At 53.5% G+C, this 21,744-nt stretch overlaps 1 protein-coding gene across 1 annotated transcript; it reads left to right on the plus strand.

The window, feature by feature from the left end:
* The first annotated feature begins 15,991 nt into the window (after positions 1–15,991).
* TRIREDRAFT_49372 (uncharacterized protein) lies at positions 15,992–20,831 on the plus strand. The gene is made up of 8 exons (XM_006966285.1): positions 15,992–16,572; positions 16,754–16,999; positions 17,069–17,178; positions 17,279–18,050; positions 18,162–18,787; positions 18,855–18,959; positions 19,017–19,634; positions 19,697–20,831. The coding sequence occupies exons 2-8, from the start codon at positions 16,811–16,813 to the stop codon at positions 20,046–20,048; spliced, it is 2,772 nt and encodes a 923-aa protein (XP_006966347.1). The 5' UTR covers positions 15,992–16,572; positions 16,754–16,810; the 3' UTR covers positions 20,049–20,831.
* The last annotated feature ends 913 nt before the right edge of the window (positions 20,832–21,744 follow it).

Here is a 21,744-nt window from a genome sequence, read left to right on the forward strand (position 1 = left end):
GAACGGAAGAAAAAAAGTGATAGTACGGACCGCGTGCATGCAGACCGAATGCACGACGGGAGGGCTATTCGTCACGCGGCAGCTTGCATGTAGTATTATGGATGGCTTCTTTATTATGTGGGTAAGCTGGGCTGCAACCCCGTTGACCGAATCACCTCCACTGCAGTTTGGCATGATACATACCTAGTAATGCTAGACGGACCAATATTGTACGTAGGTTCCTTTATTACAGACGCTTCTTGGAAGAGATGACAAGAGGAGGAGCGGGAAAAATCACGCAGCGGCACGGAGTAGGTAGAGATAGATAGTAAAAAGGCCCCCAAGTACTAGCAATCAATAATATCCTCAATGGCTTCAACCCTGCCCTGCCACCGCTCCACACAGCCATCAGTAAGCAAACTGCGCAAGATTGATCCCCTCTGCGTCATGCTGGCAGGGCCTGCGTCTTCTTCTCATTCACATCGTCCTTCTCTGCCTCTCTCTCTCTCTCTCTCTAATTTTGTGTGGTCTGATCTCATTCTCTCTCTCTATCTCTCTCTCGGCTGTAGACCGAGCCCTGTTAGCCCAGAACGTTCCAAAGTAAACACGCTGTGTCCCTTCTCCCAATAGGAACATTATTCCCGGTCAAGATTGACGGATCCAGTCTCCAGTTCCGTGTTTGTTGAACTTTTTCTGTTTTCTCTTTTTTTCTCTTTTTTGCAAGTCACACGCTGCAGACCCCCATGCTTGGCTCCCCCAATCAACATCTCAAAACGTCTTCCCCCCCCAAAGAAGCTGGATGCAGGCAAGCGGAACGATTTGCATGTGTGCCTCCGAAAATGCGTCGTTGCAGCAGGTCAAAGCTTTTCATCTTCTCGTAAGAGAAGTGCTCTCTATGACGATCAGTTTCCGCTATTTTTGGCCGACTTTCAAGATGTATCTAATAGCAGCCCAAGCATATGCCCGACCATGGGGGGTGTTATTGCTTTGCTATTCGTCCCTCTCACGAAGCCACTTGCATGCACCATCAGGTCCATCTGGATGTTCCCAGTCAGGGCACGTAATAATACAAGTTGTTGAACTGCTTGTCCTACCAATCCCGCATCTTTCCAGGCAGCATTGATACCTTCCTCCTCACCTACTTCATCAACTATTGTTTACTTCTTCTCCACTGAACTATCAGTATATAGTCCACTCACAGACAGTCATCTAGGCAATATTTGACTTGCTCCGAAGGGTTGCATGCCATCAATACTCCAAACAGGCATCGCGACCCTGGCAAACTTACCAAGTACCTGGCAATCTCTCTCCCGCAGAGAGACTCTTTCTCCACACCGAGGGTGGGAGCAATCTCATCCTTCTTTGGTGGTCTCAAGAAAGTAGACCCATGAGTTTGGGTGGGTGACAGGGAAGTTCGAGTAGGAAATCTTCTTGGGCTGTGCTTTTGCCAAGAGTACGTGCATCTGTTTCCTGCACTTAGAAGTGAAGCTTCCTTTGAGACGGATACAACTATTACTGATCGACTGTCGTCACTCGCATGAATAGTGCTATGTCTATGTATCATCATCTCCGGTAGATCAAAGCGGTATTTCGTAAGGAAGCAAGTGGGAATAGCAATCCTTGGGACTAACACCAGGACCATGAACAATGAGACTAAACAAGGGCTTTGGTAGAGTACCAGCAACAAACACTGACAACTTGACATCTGCCGACATATGTTTAAACACAACGTACATAAGCCTTTATTACGACAACATCTTTCTATATTTTGCATAGACATGCATGCCCCCAACAAGTTTGGGCGACCATGTGCCCATCACCGTTACATACCCAAGATAACCCTCGGAAGAAGCTTACGGTTACGGTAAATAGAAGTCGTAAACAGAGCTCGAGCTGTCTTGTTCCGGATTGTATCTGTTGGGGGTTAAAGCCCTCCGCAGTATAGAGGCCTGTAAAAGAGAAGCAGTGGGTAGGCACATGTAGCCAAGTCACCTCCAGCCTCCTCTGTGTACCCGTATGCTGTATGTACTCAGCCCCGTACGCCCCCAGTATTACACGCCTGGCATGTACCACCTCACTGACACAAGGCAGATCAACAAAGGTCAGGTCGGGAGTTTACCTCGTCAATTCTACCCCGGCAAACCTAGTAGGTCGTTTGGATCAATGCCTCCCAGACCACTGGTAGCGGATACATCGCTTCATGTACTGTACAAGCCCCATCTGGCTCTGCCCTCACAAACCACAACTTGCTGTGTTTTTGTTTGAGGATGCTTCTTCCCGCGCTGAGTGACGCCCCCAGCATACTCATAGAGCAGTAGATACTTTATTCGCCCTTGCAGGGTTGAACCCTCTCAGATCAAAATCCTGGGGGTGGATAATCACCATGGTATGAGAACAAGTTGGGAGATCAGATGACATCTATGTCTTTCTATAAAACCCCCCTCTCATCATTCCCCAACGGGACAGCATCTCGGTAACTGAAAGAGGTTCGCGTCGAGCGTTACAGCGGCGGTTTTAGGTTGAAAAGGTCCTGATGGCTGGCGTGGTTGTTGGCCAGAGAACATGACGTGACTTACAAAAGGGCAACAACCGACCAGGTTTCGGGGTGTGTAGCAATAGTGAAATCTTGAAAATGGGACGACTTCTTCGTAAGCGGAACTTGCAAGTCGATACAGATCTGCGACAGAACAGGAACATCAGGCCGTCATTGTGCTGGTAAACTTTATGTGGTCTTGGTACTTGGGGAGACTCGAGGAGTCACTCGCACTACGCCGCTACATAGCTGTTCCAGAGGCAAATCTCTCCCCATGTATGAATAGCAAGGCAGCTCACGGAAACGGTGTCAAAGGCACTGTAAAGAACAACAGCACTGCAGCACTGCAACAATGCATGGGTGAACTCGCTGCATCCAATGCTAGTTCTCGCGGATCGGCCAGTGTGGCAGTGAAGTCCCGACGTCCAAAGTCACTTGGCTACCGCGCGCCTCTCATGCAAGGTAGCATTCAGCCTGTCCTTCACGTGCAGACTTGCGCGTGGCTTCATTGGATGGCCAAGAAGTGCAACTACTCCGTCTGTAACAACATCCCACCCTGTCGTCCTGCCAGGTATTACGGGCTCTCGTCACTTCGTATAGACTCTGTAATAGCGATTCACCTCCAATGACGAGGTCGAGGCATCGGCTTGCAAAAGCATCTACCATGGTTAACACCAACCGCCCGATTTCCGCTTGAAGAAACTCTATAGGCGATGGGGGGCAGGGAACGTTTCGCCACATTGAGGAAGTTAACGACCTCGTAGCGGCTTCGTGTCCGCGGTCATGGCGGCTATCAGTTGCGCGATGACGAACAATTGCGGCCCAACGTAAAGCCATTTCAAGCTCCTCAGGCTCAATAATACATACCATGCTGGGCAGTCCAGCTAGGCCCCCACCGATGGCGAGACAACAAAGATACCAAGCCTCCGAAGGGGCAAAGCGGGAGGCAGGAAAGGATCAAGGTGATGAGAGAAGGAGACAACAAAAGACCACAAAAGCAACAGCAAGGGAGAAAAACCCATGATCCCATGTCCCTCCCTTGTCTTTTCTCTTCCTGTTTCCTCTCTCTCTCAACCAGGATCCTGGGTTCAGGTCAGCTGTCAAATATGACGTGTGGCGCTTACACGACCCAAACCCCATGGGCATGGTCTTGCAAGGACCGAGACCACCAAACAGCTCCCAGGGCATATTACTGCCTAGGTATTACCAGACAGGGGCTGGGAAACTCGTGATGCTACTAGCAAATGAAGACCGAGCCGTACGAGTACTATGCGCAAGTGTTTGTCCTGCTGTCGAGACGCAAATTTTAAAATTTGAGGCCCTTCTGCAGTGAACGGCCCCGGACCGAGAGAGAGAGAGAGAGAGAGAGAGAGAGAGCTCAGGGCTGACAGGTCACATTCTCCTAATCTTCAACCCCAGCATGTGTATCTTCCGGTAACGCAACCGATAACGCACAGCCTGAGGGTGACATTAGCCAGACCCAGCAGCACAAGCACCCCATGGGCAGGCATAACACAACCTGGACAGGACAAAGGCAGGCAGGACGGCTGGACGGCTCGGGTGCGATGCGATGCTCCCCCCTCTCTCGCTCCTCCCTCCACTCTCCCCCCTAGGAAGAAAGGATTCGGCCGACCCAAGCCCGTGTCCTCGGTGCTGCGCGGGCTCGACTTGGCGATATTGCTAATGGGCGCCATCGCCAGGATACGACGTAGGGACCCCGGACAGAGGGCACATGTGGCCTGTGGCCCGTCGCTGCCTCTGGTCTGGCCCCCACGGGCTCTGGTGGGCGATCAGTGACCCCTCGTCGTGTCTGCTCCTCCTTTTGTTCTCGCTCCGCTGTCAGGGAGAAGCTGAGGAAAACGGGAGAAGGGGAAACAAGAGAGCGGTAGCCGCGGATGTGATGAAAATAATAGCTGAAGATGTGTGATTCGGCCGAGTGATATAGGGAGGAGGGTGAAGCTCCAGGCAAATGCAAGGTCTCTGTGAATTCCATCTCAGTAATCAGAATCTCGTATGTGTGTTATTTGATGCCGATGGATGCATCGATGGAGTTTCATTGAACAAAGTTACCATAATGAGCAGGGGGAGAAACAGCCAACCAACCAAGGCATGGCGTCAGTGGTCACGCCTGGTAAGAGGGAATTAAGATGATGTTGGTATTGGCGAGGCAAGATAACGAACGGTCAAGTCCCGAACACAGGCACCGATCGATACGACGGCTGTAGCCGCGATACCGATGCGATGCCTTTGCTGTACTACCAAGTCGGATCGAGGCTCTTCAGGTATGTACATATTGCCTCAAGAAGCAGTTTGATAATGCCATCTGTCCGCATTTGTTCCCTCTCTCTTTCGTCATCAATGGTTCTACCTACTCTAGCCTTGAGCGTTCGATTCTATTTGTAGTCAGCAAGGAACGGCACGAGCCTCGCCTTAGCGCCAGTAGCTCCAGCCAAGGAGCAGAAAGAAGAAAAAACGACTGGACGACGTCAAAGCCGAGATTTGGCTGCCTGCAAGTCTGCCTGCTGTTGGTTGAGACGATGGCAATACTATGGGGATCGGAGCCGGAGCGCCTCGGGGCCGTGGCGACGGCAATGGCGCTGGTCGTGACGTTTGCCGACGAGGCACAAGCGAGATGGACACGGAGTACAGGCGAAACTGCGTGTCCAGGCGCAGGGTATCAAGTACCTACCAGGCGGCATTCTGGCTATTTTGCTTTCCCCCAGTTACAGGTATTGCGCACTATAGCCGTCTTCTGACGCACGTTGGCACCACAAATCCAATCTACGAACCGGTTCTAATTGTACTAGTATTGCTGAGTATTTGGTATAGGTATTAAGCGGCAGCGAAGCCCTAATACTACATACATAGCTGCCTTCACGTTGTCTACCTTATGCAACTTCAAGTTGATGACCATGACAAATTCCCCCGAGAATGGCCTGACTCTTGACCCCCCCGGGTTGCACCGGCTAAAATGATGCGGGAGCAGCAGCTGAAACTGGCAGCCAGCCAACCACCCACTGGGGAAAAGGCCGCTTCGCTGCACACCGGCTGCACGTTGAGTGCTCTGCTCTGCAGCAACCTGGGGGGGGGGGGGGGCGCTTGATTGTCTCTCCAGGTACCAACAGACATCCTGGAGTGAGGTCTCTGCTCTTCTGTTGGGTACCAGTCACAGATACGAAGTACGGGATACGGATTACGGATTACGGGTCATTACGGAATGCCTGGGCTTGTTATTACCTCCTAGGTGGTATTCCTCACCGATATTCCAAGAGCGGTGAGCCAATAGTCATTATTACTCGTACTTTGTACTGTATCCATCAGGTCTTTACATCCAAGACGATTAGATAGTGTCAACATTTGCCAACATAACATGCGGTAAAGCAGGATTCAACGTCGGAGGCAAGGGACCTACGAGACAAGTACTCGTCCAAGGACCCAACACTGCTAATTCCTACCTAGCAGTACCAGTACTAATTCTATGTAAGGTACCCAGTTCTATCGGTGTATCCGTACTCGCAACAAGTACATAAGATACCTAGTATGTAGGTATGTCCAGTCGCGCAGCGCAGTCAGTCGGTCAGCTTCCCTCGCCGCCTTGACCTTGACCTTGCATGCGAATGCATCCAAGTAGTATTAAGACGGCAGGCACATCACAATCCCCAGGTTCAAAGAGAAGAAGAGTCCGGAGAAGCAAGGCGAAGAAATTACCCGAAGGGACTCGGATTGTCTGAATCATGTCCCAGTCCAATATTTGTCCCGAACCGCTCAGCTGGGTGAGACAACTCGAAACAGACGGTCCAGTTTAAGACTTTTTTTTTTTTCTTTTTTTTTCCTGTTGCGCACCCTTATTGAACTGCATGTCAAAGAAGAAGCAGGGAATCAAGGAAAACTTGACAGAGACAATGTGTCATAGAGGAGTCCTGTGCACAGCAGCTGGTGGGGTGCCACAAGAAAGGAAAAAGCAATGAGAATGTGGGAGCAAGTGGTCACCTCGCATGAGACCTGTCAAAAACAAAAACAAAGAGAATAATGCTTGTGTTCTCGTTCTTTCTTTTTTCTTAGGTGTCTTGTCACGAGTACAAGCGCATACAGTATTAACAGCAGCAGCATCATCACCGCATTGGAGTGGCCTCACTGCGAGTCCTCGGATCACCACTCCGAAGGGCGAAAAGAAGAAGAAGAAAAGGAAGCGTTCACCCCCCCGGGCGAAAGTTCGCCTCTCACATGAGCAGCCGCCTCTGCGCGAGATTGGATCGACGCTGACCTTCTAATTTTCCATTCCTTCTTTTTCGTTTGGGGCGAGAAAAAGGCCAGGGGTGGGTTGGGAGGCCAAAGGTACCTACGGAGGATGTATTTACCTACATGGGGGCCAGTCTAGACATGCATGCTTGCTCCGGGAAATGATGCGGTGAGTAATGAGGTATCGAAAGAAGAAGGAAACTTGCAATTGGAGACAGTCCTTGGCTGGGTACCTAAGGTACTGTGTGTCCTTGAGTTGGTACATTGCCGCTGGTGGCTGGACATCCGCAGAAGGGAAATCAACAAGGAGAAGAGATCAAAGACCTGGTGACGCTGGAAAGGCTGGTGGTGATGCACCTCAGGTTGGTAGGTGTGAACCTTGCAATGTAGCTGTACGCGTCTTTCTGATGGTGATTATACGAAGTGTCACGTACATTGTACGGCACGGCTCGTGTATCACAAGAGGTACTACTTCTCACCGATGTATCAGGGAAAAAAAGAAAGAACAATAACGTAACAGGTCGCGGCAAAGGCAAGGGAAAGGTGGCCAATGCCAGCGCTTTCCGGGACATTTTTTTGCGGGAAAAAAGAAAAGTGAGACCTGGAGAAGACGGGATGGATGTGCATCTCAGACGAAACGCCCTGCAGGAGAAACGGCGGCCAAGTGCTAGGTATCGAGTACATGTTCCGTTCCCCAGCGGTATCGTAGAGGTAGGTACCTACCTAGGTACAGACACACAATAGGTATCGTCGTTCTCCCCTGCCAGAGACTTCCAACGGTCTCGCCTTTTAGCTTCAATGCGAAGAATGAACCGGAAAATTTTTTGAAGGCCAGAACATGGCCCTCCTTTGTTGACACCAATGGTTTTGGTAACTCGGTCTCGAGGCGGTCTGCTGAACGAAATGGTGCGGAATTCGATCGCTGCGGGCCACCACTAGCAAACGTGAAGATTTGGACGTGGGCTGAAAAAAAAAAGCATTAGACGGGCCCGGGATTGCATGAATGTACTTGGTACACGCTTTTCGCAAAGTACCTAGTAGTGAGTACGCGAGAGAAGAAAGTATGACCCTGACAACAGTGTCCCTTCCCCCCGGACAGTGATCATTCAAAGAGTGGATCGAAGAGCTGGAACAATAACGGGCACCCAGAGAAAAAAAAGAAGACAAACAGAAAAACAGGGAATTAAGGGGACAAAAAGGGAAATGGACTGCTAAAATCATCGGAAGCTGACCTGATCTATAATACCTCAGACCCTCCTCAGAGCCTGTCTGTCAGCGTTTGTTACCTTTTAGACGGCAGTACCTAGATACGGAGCAATCATCTTGCTGTTCATACTACAAACTACTACGAGTATTACCGACAACGTCCCTACGGCGGAAATTGGAATGAATGGATGAAATGAAGGCGAGAGAGGCCGCTCCGGAGCGGGGGGAGACCCCCCCAGAAAAGGGAATGAGCAGAGAAAAAAATTTTCCTGCTTTGCCTTTGCTTCCTGCTGTTATCGTGTCTAGTCTTATGGAGAATTGGGGGTTCTTTGAATCATGTAGCTTGCTTCATGATGAGTACTAGTAGCTCTGTTCATTGCCTGAACTTGGCGGTCTGGCCGTGCTCGCTGCGTGCATGTATGTACGTACGAAGTACATTAGGCTGTCTGGTAGTAAGGTAATAATAAAACGGGAGCCGCAACAAGCTGCCGCCCGCACAGTAGCGTGCCGTCGGATGGAGATCGTCCAGCCGCAAAGACGTCAGGGAATCCCGCCATCTCACTCGATTGGTCCGTCAAGACGGCCACGAAAAGCAGACATGCTCGTCATTGTGTAATAAGGTACCTTGGAAACCTTGGGTACCTTTGTTCGCGTGTGATTTAGTAAGTAGGGTAAGGTAGGTATGTACACACACATGAGAGATGGGCAGACCACATACATACATTGCGTGTTTTGATCACCACGCATTCTCTGGTCTTTCGAAGGAGCATACGAAGCAACCCAGGGGTCTTTGAGCGTTGGCCCCGTTTCTCCCGCCACCGAGACACCGTGAATCATATTACTCGTACCCGATGGTCAGAGCCCACAGTTCAGGGCATGCATCATATGTAGGCACGCAGTCAGCTCAAGGAGCAGCCGGACGACGGGTCGGATAACGGCGCAAATCACTCCACAGAAGAGCTCCGCCCAAAGAAACGAAGCATGTGCTTCTCACCGAAGATCGAAGCCCAAAAAGCCCCTTCTTCACTCGGCGTGTCTGTCATGAGAACAAGGTATTTTCGATGACTTGTTGGAAGCAGACGGTCCAAATAGCACACTAAAACTGATACCACTAGTAATGACGGGCTTTGTTTGAGTAAGAGAAGAAAAAAAGCCACGCTTGACGTGTTGTCCAAGTCAGCATGCGGGCTGAAGAGGCCTGCCATGACGATGTCTTGACGAGGTGCTGCTGCGGCCATGACAAGGCATGTTCGACTTCTCTCGTCCTTGTCTCTTTACTTCTCTCGCGGAGCCATGTTCTAGACTGCACCACTGTCAGGCCGGATCCCTTCTGACAGAGGGATCCCGGCGCAACGGTACACTTGGGAACCCGCTGGCCACTAGGGGGCTTCTGGTGACCTCATCCTGGGAAGCCTCTTCCGAGTGGTAGAATCACAAGCAAAGATGCCTCTTCTCCAACTAAGTATACTACTACTACTAGTAGTAGTATCAAGCGGCACGGCTATGCCCTAGCATCGTGGGATGGGGACGTAGGCAGCTGTATCATTGACCCCCCCCCTCCCCCCCTCCGGCACACTTCCGTCGCTAGGAAATATTGAGATTGAATCTGTCATAGCCATGCAGAGACGACGACTCTTGCATCTCACCGAGGCCGTGACGAAGAGATGACCGCTACTGCAAGCTCGCAGCCTTCTCGGGCAGTGTGACATTATCATCGAGCACGATCATTCTTTGTGGACTAACAAGAGGGCGGCCCCCGCCCCCCCCCTCCCCAAGTTGCTGATGTCGCTTTTTTGTTGGTTGCCGGCATTCATTGGATCCCTCACACCACTTCAGGGCAGTGGTGTGTAGGGTCATGGAGCATGCCGATTGGTCTCTCGTTTGCCCCTCGTCCGCTGCGCCGACTTACCCTAGATGGATGAAAAAACTGACGAGCATGTGAAGCTTGGAGGAAGAACGAATGAACCAGGTCCGATTGTCATGACCACCAGGGTGAGGAGTTGCACCCCCTCTTCTATCAGGAGACTGAAAGGACAAGGTCCAGGGTATATCAACTGCTCGTCTCGTTGACATTTGTTGAGATATCGAATACCTACGTGTAAGCGGCTGCCTCCTCGGCGTCGCAGTGAAACCTCCCTGCATATGATAATCGTACGGACTGCATTAACAACATGTCATGATATACCAGCTGATGGGTGGTGGCAATGGCCTTCCAGCACCAGATTCGCCAGGCCCATCTCAGTTTATTGAATTGAACCCGGCTCGCAGCGTCGCCCCCCCAGGCATAAAAACCAGGTAGCTGGGAACCGAGCCGCATCGGCTAGCACGGACAGCCCGGCAGGCAAACATTTCCAACATGGGGTTGTCATAGGCGGTAAAGGCAGCTGAACAAGGGCCTGAAATCGCTCATCGTCATCAGTGTTCATGTCGTCCTGGTTGAGAGACGTCGTGACAGGCGGAGGATTTGCGCGCTCGCCGGGGGGGTTTGGGTTGGGTTCAGCGTGGGCTGGCCGAGTGGGAGGCGAAGAAGAGAGGCAATGGATCGTATGTATCTCCTCGGGACTAGAAGTAGTATTCAATAACGCTCCATGCTTTTTCTTTTCTTTCTTTCTTTTTTTCTTCGTGCCGTGCATGCATGTTGACAGCAGTAGTAGACTGTTGTCTAATAATAGAGCTGGGGACGGGGATTTTTCACACTCCCCTGCCCTTCGTCTGTTCTTTGCGGGCCAATTTCACGAAGCTGCATGACGATGATGATAGTGTACTTCTAACTGTTTGTCAAAAGGAAGGAAGGAAGCGGAAAGAAAAAGAAAAGACAAACCTCCTGATCCAGAGGGAGACATGAGGGCACGGCACGACGGTTGGCTGTGAGCATGTGGCCAGCAACAATCGCCGGCGAGATGTATGTACACACCACCACACGGAGTAACCCGCAGGGTAGTAGTACATGCATCGGTATCTTACTTGCCTTATGTACATGTGAGGCGTGTACATGAAGTGTGAGAGTCCGTGATAGAGACACACGCAGAGGATGGAGGAGAAAAGACCCCTCATCATCGACCCCTCCATACCAGCCCGTGGCCCGTGTACGCCGTCCAAGGGTTCAGCATTTTTTTTTTGCTCCCGCACCCCTCTGAGGTTGTGCCCGCCCTGCATCAACGGCTTGCCTTGCGTATGTATGTACGTATGTATGTACGTCTTCTGCAGATCGGGTTGTGCGGCACACACGCTCTGAGACCAACGGTTGAAGAAGTGCGACGCAAGAGAAAGAAGACACCTTGAAGCACTAGTAGGAAGAGGGAAGATTGATGCCCAATAAACCTAAAAGATGCCCGGCGCATCCGTCTCACGTGGAAAGTATCAAGTTCCCCTTGCCAATCTACCGCGCTAGAAACATGGCAAACGGAGAGGCTGGAGGCCGTCTCTTTCGTCTCCCTCTTGCCGGGCTAATAAGGCCAACCAGACTGGCGGGAGTGGCTATACCTTAGCTAAAGCTAATGGGCTGGGTTGCAAGTTGGCGGCAAGTACATCTAGTAGACAAGAGGCAATTAATTGACGTCTGTGCCCAAGATGTATGTAATAGTATAAACACGTTACTTACGAGGGCCGTTGGAAGTAATAGAATGTACTCACAGTAAACGAAAACAAGCGGGAGGCTTTGCGGTTTGGTTGTCTGATACAACACGAGGGACGTCATCCAGTGTATGTACCTCTGGGTAGGTATACCTAGGTAAGGTAGTAATAAGTTGGAGTCTCGCAGCAGAGCGGCCGAGTGCGCCGACCCGCCCACGGCTTTGCCTCTTTGGTGACAAGAGTTGAAAGTGGCTGCATTGGCCGCGCGCGCTGCGAGAGACAGAATCTCAGGCTGAAGCAAAGAACTTACAGTCCGTGCATGTACAAGTACTCAAAAGCTACGCCCTGCCTTTGCCAAGCACATGGCATCCGGACTGTGCTTGAACGGTACATGTACCTGTCCTGTAGGTATGGGGTAACCTCCCGTCTGCCTGACCGACCGGCTTGACGTCTGCTCGCCCGTCTGCCAAACCAGACCGCAGAATGCCGCAAGGCAAGCCGCATCTTCTGCTCGTGTTTCCCTCCCTTTTGTCTGAGTGACAGACGTCAGAATGCTGTGCTTTGCAAGAACAGTGCCGCTGCTTCTCACGACAGAAACAATAAGCGTGTAGTATTACTACATATCGTGGAAACTGCAAAGACGGCGCCGGCTGCCCCACGCCACCATCCCCATGAGAGGCTTCGCTCGCGGCTCGGTCCATTCAGCTGGGAGCTGGGAAGAAGAAAGCCAAAAGTGGCCCTAAAAGCAGAAAAAATGCCAAAAGCCCAAGCCATGGCCGGGCAAGAGCATGAAATCCAAACGATGGCGTCGACGATGGTGAGGCTTCTAGAGCAACCCGTAGTGGCCCTTCTCCGCCCTCTCCGCCGAGCCTAGGGACTCTATCCGGCGCCCGGATCTTACTCGCGCGCAGCCATGGCTTGGGAATCTCTGGGCTGGAACTGACTGGACGGAGCCGGGTTTTTTTTGTGGCACTTGGATGGTAACAAGTATCGTAGGTATTACTAGTATGGAAGCTGTTTGGATCTCTGCTGGAGCTCGCCGATGGCTAGCTGGTGCGCTATTGCTTTGCTTGGTGGCTTGCTTGATGGTCCGCCCTGCTGCTGCGTTCCGTCGGTGTGCTACGGAGACGCGTGCATGTTGGTACATAGTAGTATGGGTACATCCGTACGGACGACGTTTGTCTTTCAACGACGTATCACGGGTAGTAATACTACCTGGTAGTAGCTTTGGATTCTGATTGATGAGGCCATACGAGAGAGGCAGGAACTCGCATATGCATCATATATTGAGGTGACTTTAGGCAGGCGGAGTGGTGCCCCAGCTCATTTCGGAGCACTTATTATTAGTCAGATATGGACTGCTACGACATAAGGCGGCTAGCGAGATGGGAACAATGAGGAGAGATGGACAGAAGACGGGCACGGTGACGTCGCGAAGGAGGGCATCGAACAGACGACTTTGGGGTCAAGAGACTGATGAATGGCATCATCATCAGCACTTGTCTTTAGTAGCTCGTACTGTACTGAATGAAATACTCCAAGTATCAGTATTTCAGGACCAACGCCGGGGAGTTAAGACAGGTCCCATGTAGTAGTAGTTGCGGCATGGCTGTCCGGACCGCGCATCTCGCCCTCTGACTGAGGTATTGCCCGTCTTCCATGACCGACGGGCATCCTCCGGTATTACCTCGATGCCTACCTTACCTTAGGTACCTCAGATACACGAGTAGCTTAGTACAAGAACAAGCGCCGGCACACACCTTAACCACGACCTTACCTGACGCGCACTGGCGCCGGGCCTTGAATCAATGCAGCTTGTTTGAGCGCTCGCAAATCATTTCAAAGACATGTACATCCAGTACCGGCCGCTAGCGGTGCGGAGCAAATTTGGAGCTGCTGTGTCACCATCGTGTCTGTTTGGTTTGGGCAGTTGGACGTCTTGGACGTGCTGGAGCTTCCAGGGCCGGGTACTTGAGCAGGTACCTGTTACCTGTACCTGTACCTGTACTTGCACCTGTACCTTGATTACGGGTAGGTACTGTTACTCGAACCTCGCGTCCAAGTCTTTTTTCTTTCCTTGCTCTGTGCTCTGCTTGCTCTGCTGTGGTGAGGTGACAAGGTGGCCAATGGCAGATGGGCGTGATCCATGCAGCTTGGCCAGAAGCCCACACGCTCTCCTCCACCATCACGGGTCGGTCCCCATGCCATCTATCATCGGGCGCCTCACGTCGTGTTTTCCTTTCTTTTTCTAGTCGCTTTCCCGCCTCTCTGGCCTCGGACTTGACCGAGTCTCTTTCTGTCAGGAGTACCTGGTACTTGTCCAAGTGAAGTGCTGCTGCCGCTGTTGGTCCCTTGTGAGTGTACGAGTCACCCCTCTGCCGCCCCGTCCTGTCCTCCACGTCTGCCCGAGTACCGTGCCGTGAGTCCATACAGAATCATCGGCTGCCCACAGCGTCCCATCTGGCTGACCCTCGCTGGCCGGTGTTGTGATCGCTCCGACTCAAAGGGCCCCCTGGTCGCCCCCGAGTTCTTGGGCAACTGTGCCATTGGGTGCCAACAGAGACTGCCCCCGGCCACTGGCGACGTATGTATGTACTGCCGCTTCCCGAGCACCGAGGTCGGTACCGTATGTACAGTACAAGTGCAGGCGGAGGAGACAAGAGCCAGGCACGCGTGAAGGGTGTCCAGCCCAGTGATGGACAACCTGGTTGGCTGTCAAGATGAGGAGAGATAGGCAGCCAGGTAGGTACCTACCTACTGTAGGTAGGCCGCCCAGAAGTGAAGGCGAGAGCCCGGCAGAGCAGACAGCGGGCAGGGCTCCCTTGCGTAGGCTGTATCGCCGACATCATCCCACAGAACGTCTGGCCTGGTCGCCGCCGTCCCAAGTCGGAACCCTGTAATGAAGCCCCAGTTCCTCGTTAGCAAACCCTGCGCAATGTCGTTGTAGCTGGTCGATACCTTGGATGGGTACCTTACCTACCTACCAGAGAGCCAGCTCCTGACCGCAGGTACTGCATGTACCTCTACACCTTACCTGCCAGCCTAGGTACTAAGGTACTACCTAGCCCGACAGCTACCAACTGCTAGCGCGTAGGTACCTGGGAAGCTTTCCTGGAGCTCCTCCTTGGTGGCGTCAGCGGGCCATGCGCGCGCACCCCCAGACCACCAAAATGCCAAAAATACGGACGACGGCACGCGGTTGATGAGTCCCATGTCGACGGTTGGAGGCTGGAGGCTGGAGGCGCGAGGTACCGGGCTTTTGCACAAGGTCACCGTGCTTGTACAGTACCAGAGGTGGTGCTAGGTACCTAGTCGAGGTAGGTACCTGTTACTGGACGGGCCAGGGATGGAGGAGGAGGAGGAGGCCATTTCTCGGGCTGGCATCAGCAGCATCGTCTCACCTGGGGCTGGAGAGGGCCTTTTTTTTTTTTTTTTTTTTTTTTTTTTTTTTTTGTGTGTGTTGTCACTCTTCTTGTTCGTCCCCCTTCATCGTCTCCTCCAGGTGCTGCTACCACCACCCTCTCGCAGGCTTCTGACCTCCCACGGCCGGCTCGTGCTTCTGACACTCCCCCCCCCTTCTTCTTCCGCCCATTTGCCCGTCATCGCCTCTCGTTCGTTCGCCTAGGCTTGACTCGACTCGACTTCGGCCTGCTCCTCGACTCCCCATCGGGCAGGATTGGCTGCTGGGCTGCTGCAGGGTTCTGGGTTCTGGGTACTTGGGAAGTTTGTCTCGCTCTGCGGCCTTGGCTCTCTTCCTTCTTTTTTTTTTTATCCATCCCGCCCCCACAGCTGCCGGCAACCGGAGAGATAGCTTGCTTGGTGAAGCTGTCGCCGCTGCTGCTTCCTGCTCCTGTCCCGTCTCTCCTCTCTCTCTCTCTCTCGCTCTCCATCCCTCGTCGTCCTCGCCGTCCCCCTCCGCCGCCTCGCCGCCTTGCTCTTGTGCATCCTGCTGCCCAACGAGAGGCTCGTCCTGGTTGATCGCCCCCCTTTGCCGCGTTCGCGTTGCTGGGTTTGGGGCTAGGCCCAGCCGTCGATAGCCCGTCTCTGAGCTCGACTATCACCCGAACCTCGCTCGTCCTGCTTGTGCTCGTACCGCAGCCGTACCGTACCGCACCTGGCCTGTCGTGTCCTGTCGTGTCCTGTCGTGTATTATACCGCGCGCCCGCGTCTCGCAGTCTCTCCTCGAACGGCGGCGGCAGCCCAGATGTCATCATAGTCGCCCTAATCGTGCGAGGCTCACCCACCCATGTCGTTCCTGGTTCCCGGTCTCCCGCTGCCAAAGGCCCAATAACCAAGCACCGCTCATCGACACTCCCCCCGGCGTCCTGGTGTTTCGCCCTCTAGCCCATGGTCAACACCCCTCTGTGGTCCTTGCTTCACCTCTCGCCTCGTTCCTGATTATGTATCCGCGTGTCCTAGCTTGCATTGTCTCTACGTCAAGCCAGCAGCATGGATTCAGGTCCCGACAGCAAACGGCCGCGCCTGTCCTCGTGGGCGGGTGCTGGCCCGCAGCCCACCACGCTGCCGCATCCTCATCATCACCTTCCTCCCTCACCTCACCACTCTCTTCCTCATCCTTCCCACGGCCCTCATGCCCCCTCGACCCAGCTCCCGCCGCCGCCGCCGCCGCCTCCTCCTGCTCCTCAGGGCCCTCCTACTCACCACCACCACCACCTGCACCATCACCATCCGGCCTCGAGTCCCTACCCGTCCTACCCGTCTAGACACTCGGAGCTGCCTCCTCCTCCTGCGCCGCCAGCACCGGCCTCGGCCCACGGGCATGCCCAGCAGCATCCTGACATGGACCGTCGACACTCCGACCAAGAGATTCTCGCTCCCATGCAGGACCCGTATCGCCAGCCGCCGCCGCCGCCGCCGCCACATCACCCGGGACTGCAGCACCCTATGTCGCCTGCGCAACATCCCTATCACCCATATGCCAACCGAGATACCGTCATAAAGCGAGAGCCTACCGAGGATCTACGGAGGCCCAACTCGACGGGCCATGCGCCAGAGTCCCTCCCACCGCCGCCGCAAGCCATGTCAGCACCACCCCATCCTCAGCAACAACAGCACCCTCAGCAGCCGCATCCTCAGCAACACCCTCAGCAACACCCTACGCAACACCCCCAGCACCAGCACCACCAGCAGCAGCAGCAACAGCAGTCACAACCGCAGTCGTTACAGCAGCAGCAACAACAACCACAGCACCAGCAACAGCAGCAGTCGCAGCCGCATCCCCCACCACCTCCCTTCCAAGATAACCCTCCACCGCGACACATGAACTACGACAATGCGCCATCGTTGCCCCCAACTCCCGGGGGATATCGCGCCCCTAGCTTCCCTCCTCCGCCCACGCCCGTTGCACACCAGTCGTCCTACGAACAGACCCCCAGTTACCAAGCCGCAGAGCCCTTCTACAGTGTCTATTCCGCCGTCTCGAAGAAGAAGAACACGAGAGCTTCACAGGTCTGACTCGGCCACCCTATGACTATATATCGTGTATCGTGTGGGGACTCGGACACTGACTTTTCCCAGGCATGCGATCAGTGTCGACAGCTCAAAGCCAAGTGCGATGAGACGAAACCGTGTAAGACGTGTAGAGACAAGGGGACGGAGTGCAGATATCGTGATCCCGTGCCGAAAGCGTAAGTCGCATGATATACCTTTCATCCACGCTCTAAGCGCCTCTTTTGTTTTCCTCGAAGCGAGGCTGGAACGGACTGCTGACGTAGATTTGGCAATTAGAACCGACAAGGCTCAGGCCGACATTCTGGACGGCATCTCCAGCATGCAGAGCACGCTTTCCGCCCTCGCGGAGCGCTTTGGGCACATGGATGACAGGTTGACCAAGATGGAAGCAGTATTCTCGAGGACACCCAGCCTATTCCAGCTTAAGCGAGATCCTAGTCCTGATGCGGAGCTGAAGCCCATGTCAGTGCCCATCCCAGGCTCGCCGCGTGCACCTGACGAGTTCATGGCGGATCGATCTCCTATGGAGGACATGTCTCGGGACCAGCCGGTGCTGTCCACTGAGACGGTGCCCGCAGAGGCGGCTCCTGAGCCCACAGCCACCACTTTCATGGCTGAGGACGAGATAGAGGCCGAACCGGGGCCACCAGTGCCGCCTGGCGAACCTGCAATCCCCATCAACCATACGACCTTGGCTGGGCTCCTGCTCGACTGGGACCCTATCAAAGAGCTAACGCGGCATCACCTGGAGCGCGAAGGCATCAAGTTCATCAGCGAGTACCCCATCAGCCAGGAGCAGAACCGCGGAATTCTCAAGGTGTATGGGCGAGGCGAGGACGCGCACTTTCGAGTCTCGAGGGAGGCAACGGCTGATCACGGAAACGTGGACATCGGCGACGACAACATGTCGGATATTGTGTCCTCCTCTCCCGCTGCGGACTGGGGACAGCTTGGCGGCCTGAGTCCAGGCGATCAGATCGAGTACCGAGGCGGCGTCCTCAGCTCCGACGGGAATCCGGATTTCACCGAGTCCAAGATCGCGACCTATGTGGAGAGCTTCAAAGCTAACATTCTCAACATGCACCCCATTATCCAGCCAAAGGTGCTTGATGAGTGGGTTCACCAGTTCCTGAACGAGCTGCCCACCGTCCAACCCAAGCCGAAGCCGCAGCCTCTGAAGTCGGCCTTCGCCGTGTCACAGCCTCTCGAGGTCACCGGCTCCAAGAGAAAGAGGACGCCCGAGACGGATGGGCCTTCGACACCAGGTCCTGTTCGCGTCGGGAAGCCGAGCCGGTCTATCCACAGCGCGCTTGTTCTCGTTATCATCGCACTCGGCAAGATCTGCCTGCACACCGATGAAGTTCCCGACGTTGTTTTCCCCGTGGACCCAATGCCTCACGGAAGCCCCGTCAGTCGCAACGGGGTGCCCCCATCGCCAACGCAGGGCTCACCTCCAGGGTTTTCCGCCCACTCCCAGTCCTCTGGCTTCCCCTCGCCCAGAGACCAAGAGCGCGGCTATCAGAGCAGGAGGTCATCCATTCATGGCGCAAGCGGTCCTGTTCGCTCAGGGTTGGGCTTGAAGAAGAATTACGAGGTCATTCCCGGCCTGGAATACTTTGCGTTGGCAACGGACATTCTCGGCAACCATACGGGCGCGTACCACAATATGAAGAATGTCTACGCCAACATCTTTGCTGGTCTGTATCACGGCCAGCTTGCACGCCCCCTGGAGAGCTTTGCATTCATCCACAAAGCGAGCCACAAGTTGCAAGTAATCATGAGACCGTGAGTGATTCTTCGCTTGTGATTATCATAACTATTTCTTTCTCGATTGCTGATGTGCGTTCCACAGGAGCCTGGACAAGCTACGGAAAATCAAAACCAACATGGAGTTCATCCGCGAAACAAAGTACAACCAGCTGGCACTAGCCTTCTGGACGTGTCTGCAGCTGGAGAGGTATGAAACCCTAGAGATGCATCCTTGCTGGCAGCCTTTGGTACTAATCCGTCGCAGTGACTTGATTGCTGAGCTTCCGCTCCCTCCATCTGGCCTGTTGCAATACGAGAACGACATGCCCCAGCCCAACATGAGTCTCCTCGAAGGCTTCGACCAAAGGGTCGTGGACAGCTATCCGGCGCAGCTGTACCTCCGGACGCACTTAAACAGCATTCATCGCATGTTCTACTCGCCCGACGACCCCAGCAAGCCGGAGAAGCTCAAGAACGTGAGGCTCGTGGCCGACGGCGTCTCGACCATGCGCTGGGTCCCGGCCAGCTTCCGCTTCAACGAGACGGACCCCCCTGCAACCGACATCTTGTCGGCGCGCCTGAGGGCCAAGTACTGGGGAGCGCAGATGATCACCTATCGGCCGTTTGTCCGCCAAATTCTCCAATGGTCCTTTGAGGTGAAGCGCCACCCCTCCAGCCCCCACGTCCCCGTCATGTCGGAGTACCGCGATGGCATCATTGCACCTTACATCCGCCCGGATACCAAGACTTCGAGCCAACTGGACCCCGGCATCATTGAGCTGGCCCGAAAGGGTATTGTAGCCCTGATTGAGAGCACGAAATCGTTCCATGGCCTTGGGGAGAAGCGACCCATCATCACCAACGTGTTTGGCACGGCGCATGCGTAAGTTTCCTTTCTATCCCACGAATCTGAGGCGTCTCTGTTTACTAACGTGACGGGCGCAGTCAATGGGGCAATCTCCTTGTTCTCTCGGCAGCTTTTAAGGACCCCGTGTTGCACAAGTTCGTCAACGAGGATCTTTTGCGGTCCCTGTTCCACAAGACGATTGCGTTCCTGCGGCAGTCCGCGACGCATACGAGCTCTCTACGAATTGACATGCACATCCTGGAGGGACTGCAGCGGGACCTGTTTCCCATGGACGGAAGGACGGCCTCGAGCTTTTCCAGCAACCTCAGCCATCCCACGCCCAAGCTTCCCATCGTTGCGCCACCCTATTCCAACAGCGATCCTAATATTGCACAGCCGATGCCGCCACAGCCACCACCACCACACATCGGACTGCCTCCGGGACCTTGAGAGAGTTATTCTACTTTTCGTCTCCCTCCCTGGAAGGAATACGCGAATCGTCTTCTTCATTCTGATTATCTATCAATTCTTTTCGACTACTTGAAGCGACATAACTCTGTTGCTTTTGGTATCTGCTTTTCTTTGATCATTTTGGCGTAATATGGGGACCCTTGTTTGTCTCTTCTTACAACTTATCTACATGAACTTGAACGGTGAAGCATTTGGCGGACAATATACAAAGATGTTTGAATGGGGCGGTTGGCTCTGCAATATGCCGGCATCACGATTGACGGCGCAGCGCAGGGCGCGACGATTTTGCATCGTACTGCGATTTTGACTCGTATTCTCACCTGGATATATCATATACACGCAAGGTATAGACCACATTGACGGTCTTTGAACCATCTTCTTCTTTACTCTTTCTGTTCTTCTTCTTGTTCAAACCAGAAAAATCTTCAAGCTGCGTTGAAAAGCCATTACTTGGAGGTGTATTGGTGCTACCTCTTCTCATACACTGTATCACATACATTGTTCCGCATCTGGCGCTGTTGGAAAGCTAATGCTCCTTTGCTTTTTCTTTTCCTTCTTTCTCTTTGCTTTGTTTGCGCGAGTATCCTACATCTGGGGTGGATTCGGAGGAGATACCATTATGCATGCCGGCGGGCAGGCTACTCACTTGGCGCGCATCTGCCGCCCCTGGAGGAGGGCCGACGGTGACGTGGGGAAGGGGAAAAGGATTGGTAGGGAGGGAATGGTAAGGGCATGGGGTGGGTGGACAGGGCATGGGTGAATCGAGGAGGTTTATCTGCATGTGCGTAGCATTGTCTTTCTAGGTCGGGGTAGACTACAAGTCCAGGAATAGCAGTGCTTGTTTTGGATTCAATAATGAAGATGAATGGAGATCTCCAGGACTGGTGGGTTAATGATATGCTGATGTCTTGCCTGTAGCTGCTTGGAAGCCCAACGCTGTACGAGATAGTACTCGGCGCATTGTGTATGGACATGGTTGGAGTTGGTTGCGGACAGTAGCAGCAGCTGAATGACGTTGTCACTTCGGTGGGATACATGCATTCTGGCAACCCATCAGCGACCCGAGCCTGTTAACCCAGATGACTGATGCTTACTAGACCTTGTCAGAAGACTGTTGATTGTTTGTGATGGATTAGTCATGATGAGGCCTGATATCAGCAGGACCGACATTCTGGGCAGAGCGGACAGGCGGAGAAGGTGGTGTAGTTGAGTCGGGATGATGATTTACGCCGTTTGTGAATCTGAATGTGGCGATTCGGATAGGAGAAGAGAGGGGGAGAGAGCTGACGGACCAGGTTGGCTTCGTGAGGGGGGGATATCGTGGAGTCGGGTTCGCAGGGCTGGGGGCTGTGGTATGATTACTGCAAGGTAGCCTTTTTGCATGTCTGGGCGGTTACTATTCCTCTCGGTATCTGATGCTGGGCGAAAGCACAATCAGCGATCTCACTGGAGGTGGCCGGAAGATGCAGATGCCGAGTCTTTGTGACAAGTTACAGCAAGAATACTACGTGATCCGTTACAAGGAATGTCATCAAGGGCGTAATCCTTCCCCTGCTCTCGCATTGTCCATACATGATATGAGAGGGTAGACGTAAAACAGCGGTATGACGGGGACGGGGCGTGTGTATTGGATCACTACTACTACCTTACGTTCACTTGTAATGTTTGATAAGAG

Source organism: Trichoderma reesei, assembly GCF_000167675.1.
Source record: "Trichoderma reesei QM6a unplaced genomic scaffold TRIREscaffold_12, whole genome shotgun sequence".
In the NCBI taxonomy this organism is placed as follows: Eukaryota; Fungi; Ascomycota; class Sordariomycetes; order Hypocreales; family Hypocreaceae; genus Trichoderma; species Trichoderma reesei.